Source organism: Dermacentor albipictus, chromosome 1, assembly GCF_038994185.2.
Source record: "Dermacentor albipictus isolate Rhodes 1998 colony chromosome 1, USDA_Dalb.pri_finalv2, whole genome shotgun sequence".
NCBI lineage: Eukaryota > Metazoa > Arthropoda > Arachnida > Ixodida > Ixodidae > Dermacentor > Dermacentor albipictus.
Window position 1 is genome coordinate 13,624,457 of NC_091821.1, and position 19,718 is coordinate 13,644,174.

The 19,718-nt window shown below is 45.8% G+C and overlaps 1 protein-coding gene across 3 annotated transcripts in view; it reads right to left on the reverse strand.

The window, feature by feature from the left end:
* spz4 (Spaetzle domain-containing protein 4) overlaps positions 1–19,718 on the reverse strand; it is a 67,429-nt gene that overhangs the window by 39,854 nt on the left and 7,857 nt on the right. Inside the window, exon 1 of one of the 3 annotated variants that reach the window (XM_065451882.1) lies at positions 15,778–16,928. The exons of 1 other annotated variant lie outside the window; for it this stretch is intronic. In XM_065451882.1, the coding sequence (XP_065307954.1) occupies positions 15,778–15,873 (96 nt within the window). In that variant the 5' untranslated portion in view covers positions 15,874–16,928. Of the gene's footprint in view, positions 1–15,777; positions 16,929–19,718 lie in introns of those variants that run through there. One more of the 3 variants, XM_065451883.1, reaches the window with a different exon arrangement.

The window sequence follows — 19,718 nt, forward strand, 5'->3', positions numbered from 1 at the left end:
CATGATTACTGGCTCAAGAAAACTGTGCCCCGAAGCCTAGTGTATAGTTGTGCAGCCGGCAAAACGGCATGCTACTACGGGCCCGTGCTCTGAGGCGCCATGATTAGGGATCTAGCTCACCAAATTACTTTATTGACGTATGTGCAACATCAGTGAAGTAGATGAGGGAAGTTGCTTGGTAGTGCTACTGAGTTCTCGATCGCAGCAAGGCACACATTTAATTCATCTGCACCTTAATAACATCGAGATGATGACCGCAGAGAAAGGTCTTGTCAAACAAATTCCACTGGCGCAATTAGGAGCGAGTACAAAAGTACTAATAACAGTGAAACCACTATAGTTTTACAACTGGTAGTATGTATAATACGATGCCCTTCTGGGCCGTTAGTTGGCGCATGGCCGTATGAAATGAGGAAGGGAAATTAAGGAATAAGGAGGTAACTAAAATGACAAAAAAAAACGAAGAAGTAATGAATAAGGAAGATGCTCTCAGCAACTGTCGGACCTGTAACCTTGGAAAGGCATGGCAGCTATATTGCTCCATCGTTTCCCTAGATTTACTGCAGCAAGCACATGTTTATTCTTCCTTCTTATATATCGCTTTATTAGTGCGTGTTCTAAGACATCCTGATCTCGCTTCGAAAAGTAATGAGCTTCCCTTTGAGTTATCATAAATAGTTTATTTCCTGATTTCATTTCTACCTCTTAAGTCGTTACTCATAGCAGGTTTCTTTCATATTGCTGCCACCCCTGAGATTATCTCAGCCTCTCTGACTTTCGCTTGATGTTCTTTGTTGCCATGTTGCTCACCATAGAGGGCACATACTTGCTGGTGAGCTTCCTAGTTATTTTCCTCCACTGTGAATCACTGTGAATCACTGTGTAGTTATTTTCCTCCACTCCACTGTGTTTTTCCTGTACAAATACCTGAAAACTCTCCCAGCCCATTTACTTTCTTCCATATTCCTCATTCGCTCTTCATAATCAATTTTACTGTGAGCTTCACTCACTTAAAAGTTTGTCCAGACCATATCACCCTGCACAGCTTCATTTGTAGTCTTCCCTTGAGCGCCCAATTCGATGTGTCCCACTGACCTTTGGTTGCTATCGAGTCCTGAATGTCCGCCTTATTTCAAGCAAACAAACGCATTTCCAAATGTAAGTCCTGGAACCACTGCACCTTTCCACACACCCCAGAACACCTCGTACCTATTGTATCCCCCATAGCTCTCTGTGTTTCATTATGGCCGCATTCCTCTTCCCCTTTGCTGTTATTTTTCCTGTGTTTCCAGATATCTATCCCCTTCGTTTATCTATATACGAAGGTACTTATATTCTTTTACTCGAGGTATATTCTGGCCCTTAATTGACACTGTCTGTTCACTGTTCTCATCGAATACCGTAACGGCATTTTTTATCGCTAGATTTAACACCTAAATTCTCGCCTTCCTGTCCACAGATATTAACCAGACGTTGCATATCACTTTGCTTGTTAGCTAGCAACACAATGTCATCCGCACAAAATAATCCTGAAAGCTACTGCTCTACTACTGTGCCTGCCTTTTTGTATGAGAGATTAAACCCGATAATAATTTCCTCTAGCGCCCTTCCTCTTCCTCTAGCAACTGCTCTGACCGAGCGCCACCCTTCACGGCGCCAAATTGTACCATGACAGTAAAAGCGACTTGACTACGTAGCACTAAACAGCGCTACGATAGAAAAGAATCAAGTCGAGAGTAGCTTGCTATAGACTGGATAAAGACTGGATTGGAGTGGCCACGCTCAGTCAAGGACCCAGTCACTGACTACACAGGAGTGTTAATACTTCGGCGCACATGTGAACGACGTGCCGATACGGTGCAGCTTCGGATCTGTTTAGTCCTTAGGTCGTGAAGGACAAAAGGAGCGAAAAGTGCTCGCAGTATCTTTTCTTAACAGCCGGTACGCGTCTCGAGAAGCTGCTGCTTCACAATGAAGAGGAGGCGGTTTGTAACCTAATATTGAAAGCCAGCATTAACATAAATGCAAATCGCATGAATCGCGGAAGTGATTACGGCAATTGTTGTCGCGCAAGTTCGAAAGACATGGCCAAGCGGGCTTTCGGAACACGTTTCGTCGAACACTCCGTGGCAGTAATGAAAGACGATTTTATCAGCAGAAATGTCGAAGACACAGCCGCGTAACTTACGTCTCCGTATCTTACTTCAGCCATAAGCTGAACAGGACGTAAGTTTTGGAGCGCGGCCATGCGGATGAGCCGGCAGCACAAGAATGAGCGAACTCATTTGCATTCATCGCGCGTACATGCACATTTAATGAGCTTGGCACAAGCGAAACAAATTTAACAACGTTAAATATAACATTGAGTGCTCCAGAGGTGTCTTTGGAAAAAATGAAGTAAAGAGCACAATTTGTTGCACATCCGCACGAAAGAAATTCTGCGGTAGTGTTTCTGCGCGCTCGCGCCAGCACGTGGCACGCATAAGCAAGTTACACGCATCCTGCTGATAACGCGAGCAGCCTTTCTAGCAAGCAACGCTCGTGCTACTTCTGCAGTGTTTGCGGCACTGCTTCGTAGTTGAAGTGTTATTGTGATTCCATTGAATCGCGCCTGTGCCTCATTACTTCAGGGGGAACGGGTTTTCCTGAAGTAAATGTATGACACCAGCGTGTACTTTGCCGCTTATAGTTGAAATCCATGCCGCCGACGCTTCCGCGGCCGTTGTTTTGCGAGTCTCATTGGATCACCAGTCGTCGTGAGTGATTCGTCAGATGCGCCTCGAGGGTAAATAAATAAATAAATAAATAAATAAATGAATAAATAAATAAATAAATAAATAAATAAATAAATAAATAAATAAATAAATAAAGATTTATGAGAGCGTTTTGTTTCTCCATTCGACTGGTTGTCGTTGACAAACAAACAAACAAACAAACAAACAAACAAACAAACAAACAAACAAACAAACAAACAAACAAACAAACAAGCAAGCAAGCAAGCAAGCAAGCAAGCAAGCAAACAAACAAACAAACAAACAAACAAACAAACAAACAAGGGAGCTGTATAGAAATCCGCCATCTGCCACAGAGAGCTCATGACCAGATACTTATTACATGCATAAACAGACGTATTGCGAGCCAAAATCGCAAGAGAAAACCAGTTTTGCTGACCGAAGTGCGGCAAAGAGCGTTAAAGGAACTGACAACTGGCCAAACTGTTGTGAGACATTGATGGACACGAAATGACCATGATTTATAGTCATATAATCCAGCACGCTGTTTGCAATCTAAGTAGGGATTATAATTTTAAATTGGCAAAGAAAGTCACAAAAACGAGTAACGTGGACACAACTGGACGTGGACGCAACTGCACTGTCAACTAATTTCTTTATTGGAATTCCCGCATTTCTTATTTCGTCGCCACATCTCGTCTCTTTGATCTACCTGAGGCTTCTCTCAAAAAGGTGGCTTTTTTTTTTCTTATCAAGGCCACTGACGGTGTGCTTGCATATTACATTCTTGTTTGACTTATCTCAAATGCCTCAAGAATCTCGCGAGTTAGCATATCGTCGTTCCTTTTCAGGACCTGCACATCATGAAATTTGGGGGTGCACGTGCGTACTTGGCTATCTTTTTTCCTTTTTGTTCATTTTGCAACGCGTCCAGTGCAAGGCTAGATTGTCCTACCGGGGGTCCCTGAAGGTGATGGTGCGTGCTCTCTTGTTCGATCAGTAAGGTATCTTCGTGTTTGCTCTATGCATTGTTTTTCACAGTACAGGAGGATATTAGAGGTGGTAGAGATGGTAGAGCGACTGCCCCGGAAAAGCGGTGGTCCCGGGTTCGCGTCCCAGACCAGGACGAAGTTTTATTTAACTGCGAGACTTTCCTTTCGAGGAACCCGTATGGGTTTCCTTTGTAGCAATTGATACAATTGAGTGGATGCCTCATTTTCTGTTTATTAATTGTGGTTTCTTCTTCTCTTCTTTCACTCGTGCGCACATACTTTTCCCTTTGTTTGACGCTGAGCATACTACTCAGACGCCGTGTCTTTTACCAACTTTGATCAGACTATGGGTCAGTCCATGCACATACGGAATTTTCGCACAATTATTTTTATTTTTTGCGTCCGCAACTTCAGGTCCGTTTTTGCTTTCTTGTTTTCTTTTAATCTTCTCTAGGAGGCCTTCAGCTATGCTGCATAGCATCGACACGGGGTACCCTGCATTTTTCAGCCTACTTAACTGCCGCTGAAAACTTTGTTCAGTTTGATGCTGGCACGTTCTTCAAAACTATACGCTGCACCCGCTATTGTCCGTTTTGCAGTCTTGGAATGGCTTGACGTGAAGGGAAGAAATTGTTTCTTTGCTCTGGGCTCGTACCACCAGCATAGATGTCCCGGTTTGAATTCCATGAAAATGTCAAGGAACAGCAGAGAACAGTGGTTCGGAAGCTCATAAGTGAAGTTCAGCTCTAGGCACGTTGATCGAAAGGGCTCCAGTACGATATCCTTAAGTTGTTTGCAGTCGGTTGCATTCTCCGTTTGGCACAGTATCAAGAAGTCATCCACGTATCAATAGAGCCGTGTGATACGCCCTACCTTGATGGATTCTTGAATTTCCCTGTCGCATGCTGCCAAGTACAAATCGCTCAGGATTGGTGCTATTTTTTATCCAATGCAGACCCCTCTCTTTTGGACGAACAAGGCTCCATCATGGACAGCGATTGTGGCAGCGAGATTGGCGCTCAACAGCTCCAAGAAGGTTTCTATAGACATTCCTACCGAGTTTTGAAATGGAAAGGCTCCTTGCTCCTCGATGGTCGCTCTCAGTACATTCATCAAATCCGCGTGCGATATTGAATAATTCACGTCTTCGATGTCAATTGAGAACCCGTACCAATAATTCATTTCGTGCTTTCTTATCTTGGAGGTTACTTATTCAGGGTTCCTAACTCTGAACGGATCTTCTACCCTAAGTTGGGAAAGCTGCTTGAAAAGATATGCCAAAAGCAGCGACTGCAACGTGTCTGCTTCCGATAATTCGTTCTTTGTGTGTCCGTGTTCCTTAAGTTCTGCTGCTGCAATCCTATCAGAATGAACCGACTAGCTCAGTTAAACACCCTTTTGATAATTGTTGTCAGTCCTTTAATGGCTGTCAGTGTAACGCGAAATCATCATCAATATGTTGAAATGGCAACGATAATGCAGCGATTGGCGTAGTATTAAATAACTAAATAAACAGGAGTGATTATAAAGAACAGAAATCGCTCAGCCGATTGTTAACCTGATGGTTGTAACCCTCCAAACAACCTTGCCTTAAAAAAAAAAGAAAGCGAAAAGAAAGAAAAGTTAGAGGTAAATTAGAAGCGTAACCACTTCACGGCCTGTATACTCAGGCTGTAACTGAGGCACACGCTGCTGTTAGCGTCTCCAGAGTGTCCTAGAGTCATAGTATATATAGACAACCCATCTATGCAGACTACCTATATAGATTACCCATGAATGCATGTACCTTCCTACATGGACCTTTCCGCTTGCGAAATATTCAAGGGTTTTGCCGTAGTAGATGATCTTTGATGATACAATCTGTGACTATTGATCATATGAACTTGCTCAGGAGAAATTGGTGGGCTGGTTAGTTGGACACCCTCGATTTAATGGCAGCGCACTTAATGAGACATAGACGAACACTGTGTGCGTGTGTGTGTTTGTGCGTTTGCCTTAATGTTCGTCTATATCTCATTAAGGGCGCAGCGGTTAAATAAAAAAAAGGCCCATATAATATTTAGGTGCGTCAAATCGCGCCGTCGAAGCTTCGTCTGTTGTTGAACCGTCTGTGAAAACAAACGTATCAATAAATTTTGCTGTCGGCACATTTGAATAAATGTTAGATATTTTGCTTGCAATGAATGAATATATTATTTCTTGTCAATGACCGGATTTGATAGCTTACCTAGTTGACCTGTGTACCTAAGTACCTGTTTTGTTGAATAGTTGCTTAATATCGTATGAACACACACACACACACACACACACACACACACACACACACACACACACGCACACACGCGCACACACACACGCGCACACGCGCACACGCACACACGCACACACGCACACACACACACGCACACACACACACACACACACACGCGCGCGCACACACGCACACACACACACACACGCGCACACACACACACACACACGCGCGCACGCACACACACACACACACACACACACACGCACGCACACACGCACACACACAATCAGATTACATATTATGTTGGCTGTCGAGTCTGTATTCCGTGGATTCCGGACCATGTCGATATTGAAAGAAATGAGGCCGCCCACGGATAGGCTACTCCGGCACATAATTTAGATACCTTGATGCCTCTTGAATATTCAATATTGAACGTGACACGTGTACTTATTCATCCTTTTCTCGGGGACTGCATTTCACCCACTAAAAACTAAAGATTATCGCTCAGCGCAAGACGCGTCTGCATGATTTGGAACTTACTCGAAGGTTATCGTTGATTTTATATGTTGTATGTAATCTGAATGTATGCGCGACGCGAATTGTGTACTATTTTCTGGAAGGCACGCGGGTACCAGCGATTACGCTGGAACCTTCGACGAGTCATGTATAAAAGCCGAGGCGTTTTACCCGCAGATCAGATTTCAACCATCGCCGACTGTGCTCGCCACTATCGTTGTGCTTTGAGTGTCACATGTTTTTGTGATCGCTCCTTTGATGCACTCATACATCGACTACGCTAAGAGGTGTACCAAACGCCCTACGTACTACATAGAATAAAAAAAAAGGTCGTCCGCTGCTGGTTAACCCTCGTTGCGTCTGTAGAACATCTGCTCATCGAGTTCCCGCAATGCCAGCAGCAGTGAGCTGGCCTGCGCAGGGGCTTGAATCCGCTTGATAGGCGTCATTTTTCCGCGGACAAGGTTCTTTATTGGTCCCGGGTCGTGTACGGACAAAGACACGCTGTCACATCACATTCTGTCTTTTTAATAGATAGTGACTTTCTGCAGTCTCTTTGATAGACGATCAATCGTGAATGTATTACTATAATCTCGCTTCATGCATACTCATGCGAATTTGCAGTGATCTTTTCTTTCTTTGCTGAAATGTACTGTCAGTCACTTGCGTGTAGTGCTTGTAGTGATGTTCTCTTTTCGCCCTTCCGTGTATTTTTTATTTTGTGTAGTGACTGTTCTGGTAAGGTGCAATGTGAACGGACGTTCGCGCGTTGCTGATATATGTATAGTGATGTGACTATGCATATATGGCGTAAAGCATGCTATGCTTGAATTCGTTGCTTTATTCTCCGCCAATTTTTTTCTTTCTGCCTTTGTCTCGTTTTCTTTTTTTTTTTGCTATTTCTTAGTTTCTGGAGTTCATCTTTGATAGAGATAGCCGGTCCTTCGGTGGCTTATTTTCTTAGAATCTTACAGTTTAATAAACAACAACGTGCACTGCTGTTTAATACACACAGGTATATAGGCAAACTTTAGTTTCACGATATGCTCCTTCTGCGAGGAGAACCTTTCATTTTTCACGGACTGCGCCTTTAAAACAGTACTACCGGTAGTGCGCTCTATTGTCGTTTACGTCAGCTCACTGCAAATCGGTCAAGAGAGGCATCGCGCGTACATGCTGCTCAAGCGCCCTTGACCATGCATGCCGTGACAATGTTGGCATCAGCTTTCAAGCGCAAGTTGGTATGCCGCAGGTTACCCGGATCTGCGATGTTGCTGAGGCAATCCTCTGGGAAGGCCCGAATCAGTGAAAGAACTGATGGGACAGGAATGAAGGGGCATTTAAAGGGTCGATGAGGTCGTTGGGATCCCTTACGTGCATCAAGTGTTCGTGCATCCATCTGTCTTTTTTCGGCCCCACGTAAGTTGTCTAAGATATCTCAAAGATAACGTGTACTAGCAAAAGAGCCAAAGGGACAATTCGAGGTCAAGCACAGAAGCCAGTATGTTGACTTCATACGCGGCGTCGTATGCGGACTCCCACTATCTTGCGGTGTTTGTTATGTAGACAAAGGGCATATGCCTCAGGGAACTTAAAGGAGCTTTAAGTAAACTCGTGCGCGAACATGCCAACAATAAACACAATAATATAGGGTTTTTGGCACTGTATAATTCTAGTGCGTGTGGCTGCACACCTTGGTTCGAACGAACCACTGTAAATAGTAAACACGGAGATGGGGGACCACACCAGCATAACCACAGAAGCAACACGAGTGTCGCGGCAACAAGGCACATGCGTCAGCAAACGCCTTGCTCCATTCATAGCCATCCATAGGCATCCAAGCCATCCATAGCCCTGTCACGTGTAGGGATCGCGTTTTTTTTAAATTTTTTTGGAGGAAGGCATGCAGCACGCGCGGTAGGGCATTGTGATAATGAATGGTTGTTTCATGTGCATTCTTTTTTCGTCAATCTTCGAATAATTATTTGTCAGTTATAATGTCTCTCCGATCGCTGTTTCAAAAGAGTATATTCAGTGCATTTCATAATAAAACCAGCGCCCCCTTGGGTCCTGTTTACTTCTTTGTCCGCCTTTCTGCGCTGTTAACTTACTCTACGCCGAGAAAGCGACGAGCCATCTTTTACCGAATGAAGACCGTTAATACATATACGATGGAGTGACACAGGCTGCGATGAAAGTCCACGCCTTATTGAGGTGTATATGACAATCGTGGGCTGGCCTGGCGCACGAATTGTTCGTCTGAAATATTTGGATATGTATGTCTGTAAATAGCCTACAAATAGATCATTGATATATTTTAGGAGAGAGGCCTACTCCTCGCTCTTGAAGAAAGTCGTTTACATCGTTAGCGGCTATCACGCAAGTAGCTATCATGAGTGGCAGATACCAGAATGTGTAGCGATGGCTAGTCGGGGAGGGCACTGATGCGACATAAGTTTACAAAATACACTCTTAGCAATGGCTATTCAGGAAAGGACGATGCGAAAACTGTGCCATGAATGAATTAAAGACACTGTATTCAGGACGCTTCCGTTTGAATAGACCTACCGACCTGAATGTTTAGAAGTAATTACACTGTTATATAGTACTGACAGAGATTTGTCTGATTGCAGTTAAATCAGATATGAAATGCGGAGCTATTCCTCGAGTGCCTAGAACCATTGATTTCCTAAGATGTCGGCATGACTAGCCACGTCGTACGTTTGTCGTTTACAAAAGGATAGCTGCAATACTTCCTCTATATTTTTCATCTTTAGCGAAGTAACCAGTTTTGTAATATTGTCAGAATATCGAATGAAATCCTAATACTTTCAGCGCGGTACTTATTAATGAGTTATCGTTACTATGATTTCACAAGTGCAGTCGTAAGGCTAAGTAGCTAAATTACTGGCGTCATTCGACTTGCTTCTTTGCTTCAATAGACGAAGGGTTCTATATAGGCAACGTGAACGAAGAAGATAACTGTTATCATAGAGATGTCTATATACAATTCTAGTTTGCCTTTTGTATTCCGAAAGTTATGAGATATAAAATAAGCTTGCGCTGCTGAGGCCACGCACAGATTTTGTTCTGGGGTTCTGGATAAACCGAATCCTGGGGTTTTACGTGCCAAAAACCCCGGTATGACTATGAGGAACGCGGCAGTGGAGAACTCCGGATTAATTTTGACTGCATGGGGATCTTTACGTGCCCCTAAATTTAAGTAAACGACCGTCTTTCTTGCATTTTGCCCCCATAGAAACGCGGCCGCGATCGGACGACCTGCGACCTCGAGCTGAACAGCGCAACGCCACTGGGCTATCACGGCGGGTCTCATCGTAGCTCGACATGGATACGTGCGCGACCTGGAACTGCTTGCCCAGCACCACTAGTCATTCCTCGAAATGACCAGCGCTGGCGGCGAAGTGGAAGGAAGTGTCAAAGAACGCACAAACTCCGTGCTCAGACTGCAGTCGTATAACTCGGCAAGAATGTGTTAGAGCAGAGCGACCCACATTTGCCGTAAGGACGTATCAGAAAAGTGTTTTTTTTTAATAGTTCTATCTTTTTTCCCTCCCTGACGCACGCGGGGAACGACAACATCGGAAGTAAGGGGGGCAGGTGACGGTTGCCCGGCAGACGACGGCGACGACCTTGGCATTGGGGCACACATCGTCGAAAATCTGGGACAACCGGTTTCCTCCTCGGCAGTCCCGCAGTCGGCAAAGGCGTAGAAGCGTGCAAAGACGGAGGAGACACGTAACAAGCGCGCCTGCGCAGGCAGAGACCTCCCCGACGTCGCAAGCCGGCAGGCCGCTGGCGGAACAAAAACAAGACACATCTGTGGGCCGTTCGGGGTCAGAGGGCTGCATAGTAGTGGCCGTACGCGACGGCGTCCGGCCGGCCAGAGAGGGGATGTTGCCCTTGGCCCTGATCGGCATAAGGTCTTGGCCTCCGGCCACTGGCGACATGCCACCCGGCTCGCCTCGCAGAGGTGTTGATCAAGTGGTGCGTACAAGCAGCACGTGACATGCTGTTTACTTGCTTTGCGATTATACCAAAGAAGCAACGCTCTTTATAGGGTCTAGGTCTGTCGACATATCTGTGCCACGGTAAAGCGGTTCCATTTTATTGGCACACCGAGAGGTCTGCACAATCACTCACAGAAGTTTCCGAAACACGGAAGCGATCAACAGAAAATATAAGAACAAACTACGAGTTATCGCTGAAGCCTCGCTCCTTTTACGTCATAGTAATCGTGCACTTTGCCTGTGACTTGTGACACCGATATCGGCAATGACTTCGTTTATGTTCTCCAGCGTCGCCCGTAATTTCGCTTCTGCTACCAAATGCGATACGACTTCGACTTTCTTTTCAAGGTCAGCCTTACGGCATTTAACTAAGATCACAGCGCTGTTAATTGACAAGAGCCTACAATTTGCATAACCCTGCTTGTGCGTCAAAAATGAATTGCTATGTTTTGTGATCCTCTTGAGAACGCCGAGTTTTTCGAAGAATCTACTTCCTGCTCGATAGAGATGCGCGTTCTAATTTCAGTAGACAGTACCCTGCATGCGCGGCTGGACTATTTTATGCGCGCACTGTCTTCTGCTGTCGCAAGGAGGCTCAAGGAGTGCCTACATTTGTCCTCTGTCACACCCGTATTTATCTTCTCTTCTAATCCCTGACCATTGAAGACCAGACACTCTCGAGGATTGTACGGTTGATAAAGCGCTACAGAATTTAACGAAGTAAGTATTTACAGGCGTGTATAGATATATGAGAACAACGATCGCGCATCCGCCGTACATAAGCATCTTGGCTAAACTGGGGCAAAATACATAAACTAGTAAAAAACGATTAGTTTCCCGGTCCACTAGCACAAGGCTGCCCTATTCGTAGCAGCCTCTGTAGGACGTGCTTCTCAAGCCAGATGCCTTCTCACAAGTTGTCGTGCATATTCTAGCAAAGTGCGAGTTCGCACAACAAACGGCTCGTCCAGTAATTAAAAAAAAAAAACTTGCCGCTCTGAAATAACGAATTTCTTGAAAGCCTTTGCGCGAAATGAAGTGAGAACTGAAAGTATATTCGCTTGTGTGGCTGAGCATACGATCCACCATTCAATCCTACAAGCTTCATTCTGTGCGCGAATAAATTCTGCTTCAAAGTGTTGTTTTGAATAAATTCTGCTTTCTCTTGACATCAACGTCAACCTCCCGAAAACTGTTGAGCAGCTGTACCTGCTGAAGGCCAATGCAGTCGGCAATAACAATTTTCTGAAGCGTGTTACTGTTCTGATCGGCTTGTATTGGTCTTGAGCTAGGTGTAATAAAGGAAAAGTGCTTTTCACCATTTCACTCCGCTGTCATATAGATACAAGCGGTTTAAAGTCGTTGAAATCTCTCGGTTTTTAGATGTCGCCGTCAGCGCAAGTCTTTTGACTTCTAACGCTCTCTTCATTGGTCGAGATTGTGTTTAACTTTTGCCGAAGTCAACTTATGAAGCCGGCTTACTGCGCGAAGCTCGAGAGTATACCGTGTTTTCTGCTCGTAGAATGCCACCGAAAGCGTGTATGAGTTGACGGCGTTTCACGCGACACTTTGTGGTCCTCTTTGCGGATCTGTATAGTAAGAGTAACGTGCAGAAAACTAATGTTCAATAACCTGACAGGGAAAGAAGAATTATGGATTAGTAGTCAGCCTTTCGAAAGGGTGGAGTAGTAAGTTATCTCAGCCAACTTGTCGTACGGATGAAATAAGGATTTTGCCAGGAGTGATGAAATGGAAACTGATGGGCGTGACTTGGAGGCTGGAAGACGTCAGTATGGATCAGAGTGAGAACGCTGGTTGTCAGTATTCTATTTGAGATGAAGAGGAAGAAGTGGAGGGGGTCAGATGGTGTACTTCGTAGCGCAGATGACCGATGGCCTGTGAGGGTAGCAAAAGGAAGGGAAACGTAATGGAGGACGGCAGAGCGGTAGGCGATGCGATGAGAAGGATGTTTGTTGGCATAAGATGGAGCCTAACAGCGCAAGAGGGGCTTAGCTGGGCATCTTTCGGAGAGGCTTCTGTCCTGAAGTGAGCATTAGTGGTGATAACCATAGTGGTAAGAGTTGAAGTCACATGAAAACCGGTGGTCAAAAAATGGTTGAGAACGTAATCAACTCATGGTCTCGGGCCTGTAGATTTGCTAGCACGGAGCAACTGCATTCGTTCGTTTCAATACGCTCTTTCGTATTTCCGACTATATGTCTTACTAGTGTTCACTGCTCGCTGTACCTCGGTCTACCCGGACGAACTGCATATAGGCGGAAACGATCAATGTGCAACGGGTGAGACGTAAAAATACTATATGCTGTTTTCAAACTTTGCTGGACACATCAAAAAGCGCTGTGCAGTGTAGCTATATGCACCGGACCATGCACGCATTGTTAATGTCAATTGTGTAGGTTCATTATTCGAATGTGTGGTGATACCCTTGGTGGGCAGACCAGAAGTATTCTGTGAGCATTGAATTACAGATAATTATGTGACGGGAGATATGGAACGACAGGACAGGAGGCGTTTCGGCCTGGATGAATATTATCTACAAGAAGTGAGGAGAGTGAAGCTGAGATAAAGGGCAACGTCGAAGTTGCAAACTCGATCCTTTGCAAAAAGTAAGGTGGATCAGGTTTCAATTTCATTTGTCCAACTGTAGCTTGAAAAGACATCTCTTTGTCGAATTTTTCTATGAATGAGTTTATCAAAGAGCTACAAATAGAATTCACTTTGTCTAGTAACTATGCACGACATAGGGAACCGCTGCAGTTTACTCTCAAAATATGCATGCATTCAGCCGTTGCAACGCACAGAGCGGTAGGCTCACGCATGGACTCGAGTATTACAATGCAGGCAAATAACTGGGAATCTATCCATTGAGTTCACTGGGAGGTATTCATGACGTGGTACATTAACTCATTGAGTATAACAAATTAATTATGCGGAAATAAACAAGGTGGATTAGAAGCCACTGATTGATGGGTTTTTCCATATTCATTGCGTCCGCACTTCGAGTTTTTGATTGATTCCGCTTCGCCCGGCGATTTGCTAACCTCTGAGTTAGCTCAGACGGTAGAGCTGACCGGTAGTCGGTTAGCTAAGACGGTAGATCCCGGGACCAGTGCGAATTTTTCTTCAACTGCGAAGCCTTCTTCAATAGAAACCCAGATAGGCTTCCTTTGTAGCTTCGTGCTATTCTCGGGTGGATTACAATTATTAACCTTCATTACCTGATTTATTGATGGGTCGATGGTGTTTGTTGTTTGATGTCCCGAAGCAAAACAACTGCATGTGACGTCGTAGGAGAAGCTGCGAATTGGTTTTCACTGCGCATGCTTTGGATTTTTTTAACGTGCGCCGAAAGCTCCCTACATGAGTGTTGCTGCTTTCCATACCCATTGGAATGCAGCTGGGAATGGAAATCGCGACCGCTTACTTAGCAGCCGAGCATCGTTATGCGATGTTCGTGCCTGGCTGAACATCAAACATAGCAGTGGTCTGAGTTTCGAACCCTTTTGCTTGCAGTTTCGGACCAGTGGTCGTTGTTCCCTGAGTTTCCACATAAACGACTCGACATAAATGATACAAGGGTGACATAAATCTTGCTTAACGTTACTAATGTATGTATTACAGCAGAGCTGGCCAAGACGTTGACTTGCGGACGCTCATGCAGTGAAATCGAAATAATGAAACATATCTGTGCGCGTCTTAAAAACCTCTAAGTCTGCCAGCAATACTTCCTCTGACACCGCGTGACGTCGTGGTACGTTGTGCCAGACCAATACATTTATGTTTTTCTGCTATGCCTGCAGCGTTGCATTCTGCCCGAGCTGCAGCAGCAGGTGACAAGAACCTTATTGCTTTCGAGAACAAGGTACTCGCATTGCTTCTAGCCGCCGCACTTGTTTGAATCGGTGCTGCGCGTGCTGGAATTTGCACAATCTCGCATGACTAACTGCTGGAACGTATCTAACGCGGTATGCACGTAACACAATGAGGCGAAACTGTTACATAACCGCAAGTTCAAAGGGCAGCGCCTGAAACCATTGGTGAAAGTCGAGGCGCACGCTCTTCTAGCGTCGTTTGAACTTCAAGGAGCCAAAGCGGTCAGACAAATGTCGACAGTAGAAGAACGTGAACGTAGCTCGCAGGATGGCTCTAATTAGGTCACAAAGGCTTTCATCTGGAAGGAGTATATATTGAGATATCCACGAACAATTATATTAAGCAAATCAAGCCAACAGGTAATGACGCCGCGGAAATTATAGGAGAAATTATTTGCAGTTTTTAACTGAAGCGCAGAAATGGTAAGCTTGCTGGAAATGAAAGTGGTCGAAAAAACAACTTGCCGCCGGTGGCAGTCAAACCCACAACCTCCACAACACGCGCGCATTGCACTACGGCGGCGGCTTTTCGCACGTCCAGATTCCTGGGTATTTAGGTATGTGTACAAGGTCCAACCTGGGGCATGTTAGCCAGCGCGACTCGTGACCATGACGTTGGATGTAGAACATCTTTTTGACCGATGGCGTAGTACGTGAACTTTAGGGGCAGGTAGCTGGTTAGAGCAGGTTAGGTCTTGCACACATATCTAAATACCCCAGAATGTGGACGGGGGAGGAGCCGTCGCCGTAGCGCAATAGGTAGTGCAACGCACGCGTAAAGCGGAGGTTGTGGGTTCGGCATCACCAGCGACAAGTCGTTCTTCGACTGCTTTCATTTCCCTTTAGCTTATTGTTTTTAGACTTCAATTAAAAATTACAAATAAGTTCACTATTCTTTCCCTGACTTCATTATCAATTCGCTTCATGTGGTTGTGACTAACAAAAGTCGGGCACCCGGAATCCCTTTCTTCTTATTTATTTTAAATGAAAGAAAGCAAAACAACTGGAATGTCAGTGCGCTGTGTTTAACGTTCACAACCTTGTCCAGTTGTGAAAATTCAATGAAAGGGTGACACATGGGATCTGTATATCACATGGGCACACAGAAAAAAATAAATAAAAGGAATATAGTGCTCAATATTAACACATGAAAGACACGTTGCAAAACTTATTGAAAATATCTGATGTTTTAGCTGGCGCAGCGTCCAGTCAGCTGTCATGGTTGCCAGAGCACTTCGTGACGGAGTTGGTGAGTGCCCTACGAACTCCATCGCGAAGGGCTCGCTCTTAAGGTTTATGGACCTATAGACGTTATCGTCCCTTCTCAGAAAGATTCGCAGTGACGTCAACATGACTTACCAGTACGGATACGCCGAGTGCAAGCAGGAGCACGTGCCAGTGGAAGCGGCGTAGCACCGCTGACGTACTCCAGGGGAAGATGCAGTAATTCTCCATTGGTTGCGCAGCGGGAGTAGCTCTCGTGCTATGGTGCAACCGTCAACGGAACTGCGATACGTCGCAGATGAAGTACACACGCAGCGGAAAGCTGAACGTGTCTTCACTTCCGCTTAATCTCGGGTTCACAGCAAGGACGAGCAGGTCCGAAAGTCATGACGGTGGTGAGTAGAAGCGGCGCGCGAATCGGAGTTCCTCGCGAGAGGTACCTTCTCCACTGCGGTCCTGTTACGACCTTCGTATGGACATGAAGTCAGCGGCGAGCGGTTTGCGCCGCGAAGAGTTTTGCTGCGTCAAGCCAGTGAATGAAGACGCGAACCCGTGCTTTTGCTGCGCCGCCGGTGTCGTAAAGTCCCGCAGGTGACCCTAAGCGCTGCTCTAAACAGTTCAAGGCCGCGGATTCACTAAAGGCAAAGCAGCGCGGCCCGGCGAACGGGAGACTCGGTCGGTCGGGCAGCGGTGGCGGCAGCGACAGTTCTAGGCCGCCGGCGGACAGGCGGGCAACCCAGTAACCGCACCGGGCGGCTCTTGCCCTCTCAGCGCGTGCTAGCGGCGACTGGCGCCTCGCGACGGGACCAACGATTCCGGTGCGCGTGTTTGCTGTGCGGGTCCTTCCTTCAGCTCTTGGCCTCCTCCACAGCTGGCTGCCGAGCGTGTCGCCTGTTCGGCCTTCTCTCAGAGTGGTCGAGTGGCTGCAGAAAGAGGGAGAGGCCGGGAGGAGACGTTCTGGTGGTGGCGGTCTCTCGACCCGCGTCGCGTCACCCAGCGTGGAAAGGGTCGTCGGCTCGTGCCACGGCCATCGCTTTGCGTATACGCCCCGAGGAATGAATACTACAGCGAGGCACGCACGGTGCTTCTGGTCAGAGATCCTGGCGAAGGGGACCGTGCGCAGACAAGCCACGCGGGACGTTGAATGATAGCTGACCCGGTTTCCGCCGTGTGGTGTCCATCCTTTCATCCCGAGCCGCTAGGCGTGCGGCGTGGCTTGGCGGAATGGTCTTTGTGTAGCCCCGTTTTGTTGTCTTTGAGTCGGTCTGGATAGAACGACTGTGAGACGCTTATGTTCCCTTCCATTTGACTGCCTGGTAAGCAAAATAGAGACGCGTGCGCAAAGTAGTTCGCTGGCTTTGCCGTTAACACTCATGAAGGAACGCTTGTGACACGCGTCGTTTGTAGACAGCGAGTTGATGTACACTGACGAGAACTGACCGCTACCCTGCTGCGGCCCTATCCTGTTTTGTTGCAGGCGCACGGCGCATGTCCCGAGAGCATGCTGACAAACGAGGACGCATCGTCGACGGCGAAGGAAGATGCGGAGCGGTTGTCGGTAGAGCTGCGAGCCTGGTCCGACCTGTCTTCTAACATTCACACATGGACTCACGATAATCCATGCAGCAGTAGTACACTACATGTCTGATGAAGCTAAGCAAGTATACTCCGCCATTTACGTGACGAATATGAAGTATTAAAGAAAAGGTATTGAAGTGTTCAGAGGAGAACAGTGATCGGTTACTACGCATTCTCTTGGACCTAATCTAGGACAAATGACTGTCAAGGAAATAGTTCAGGTTGAACTCGTTTTGAAAGTTAAACTCTGGGATTTTATGTGCCAGAACCACGATATGATAGTGGATCACGCCGTACAGTGGGCGACTCCACCTTAATCTTAAGCCCCTTGGATTTTCTTTGCCGGGCACCAAAATCTAAGTACATGAACTTTACGCATCGTAAAAAGAATAAAAAATAAAGAAGTATTAATCATTGTTCCATGTTTTGTACTATAACATTATACAGGCCTTCTAATGTTGCGTAACGCAAGCTGTTTTTGCGACAGTATTTAATAAAATGACTTGAATTGGTAGAGCTGTTTTAAAAGGACTTGAAATGAGTGCAATAGTTTTTCTGTATGAATGAAATGTTCATATGGTGGTGCACTTGAAATGTGATGGTTCCAATTTGTGAGCAACTAGTTACCTTGCTCTTTTGAGTAGTGTTTCAAAAATAAGGTTGCTTTGATTAAATAACATCTGTATGAGGGTTAAACCATTTGTCATAGTTTGGAACGTACTCCCTTTCCTTTGGAATGATTTTGCACCAACTTGCCCAACAGTGTGTTCAATGGGGCTGGTTGGTTCATCTTTAGGGTAAAAACAGGACCAGCGCAACACAAGACAAGCGATAACGAGTACAGGACACAGCGCTGTCCTGTACTCGTATGTTTTGGCGTCCCGCAGATAGTTGCCATTCTGCAGGGAACGCCTTCTTAAAATTCTTATTAAGACGCACTTCTGTTCTGATGCGCCGCCCAAAATGCGTAGTTTTATTTCCAAACTACCCCTGTTTGTCACATATTTGATGCGATGTACCTCATATCCCGTTTACGTAAAATACGATGATGCGATACGTAAGGTACGACACAGTTATAGGAGTACGCTTTTGTCGCATTCATGTAAATGCTGCCTAAATCTAAATACACTGTAGCGCCCCAGTCCCTAGGCCATTGGGCCTGTTATCAGAATTGACTCCAAGGGATGAATTTGAGCATGTGTTGCATACACTTTACTCGGGACCTCTGGAAGCTAATTAGAACACTTATTATACACAGTTTTCAAGCGGCAGCCTTCGCCAAGTGGTCTCACAGAAGCTCACGTGCAGTAGGCTGGAGGCCATGGGAAATGGCTCCACGTAAGCCTGGCCTTCTGAAATAGTAGTATTGAGGTCCATCGCACGGCACAGAAAGAGGTCGGTGAATACCTGACTTGCTATCCTGAAGAACTGCCTGGTGAACTTACGGCTTCCGGTTTGTATGAAATAAATTCCTGCTGAGGTGCCCAAAATATAGCGCCGTAACTTTTTCTTGTTTTCCCGTAATTCGCAATGTTTAAAAAGGTTGACTCATAAGGATGACTAACGAGGAATATTAAGTTAAGCCTCTGGAATAGAAAAATGGCTAATCTTCTACGAAGGCTTCATGAAAGTTGTAGAGACGCCTTCCTGAAGTTACCACGCCAGCTCGTCGTGGCATGATGATTATCGGAACAAATGACTACATCGCATTCCAAAAGAATCAATCGCTCAAACTAACGAGTTTCGAGAACCTTTTCTGCCAGATCTGCAAAAATAATACGAGAAAACGTTTTTGAAGCACATGACGTCACACTGAGGTATTGGCGCAGTGGTTCCAGCGCGAAATTCACAGCAGCGACATTGACCTTTCATTTTCGATATAGAATGACAATCCGCCTTATTTCGCCAAACGAATGAAGATGGAGTTTTGGGAAAACACCTTAGCAATGTAAATGTTTTAGGGTTGCCTCTTTATTGTACTGTTTAAAACCAGCCGCCGAAATTCGCTACACTTGCAAAGCTTGACACGTCGGTCTGGGTCGAAGTCCGTCGGAGGCGGATGGTGCCGGTGCCTTAGGTGTACATGCAATCGCTGCAATCGAACGCTTTAGTGGAGCGGTGCTGCCATCCCGCTTCAGTAGCGCACTTCAAGTTGTCGAGTGGGCTGACGCTATCGCTGCCATATCAAAGAACCGTTGGCTTCTTGTTACGCTCAGCGTATTGCGCGTGCGCTCACGCCGGTTCAGTTATCGCCTTCATGCGACGCGGTGTATCGTCTCACAATTGTTAAATTATTCTTCCATAGACACCAGCCTGCTTTAAAAGAAATAACGGGTTTCGAAATAATGTGTTTTGGTAATGTTTCTCGAGACGCTGTACATGATTCCGAATAATAATAGAATATTTTTATGGCACGTTTTATGATCTCGCTATTCGCGAGCGTGTTCTCAACAATTCTGCATTTTGATATCTACCCGGAACGCAGTATAGTCTGTGGT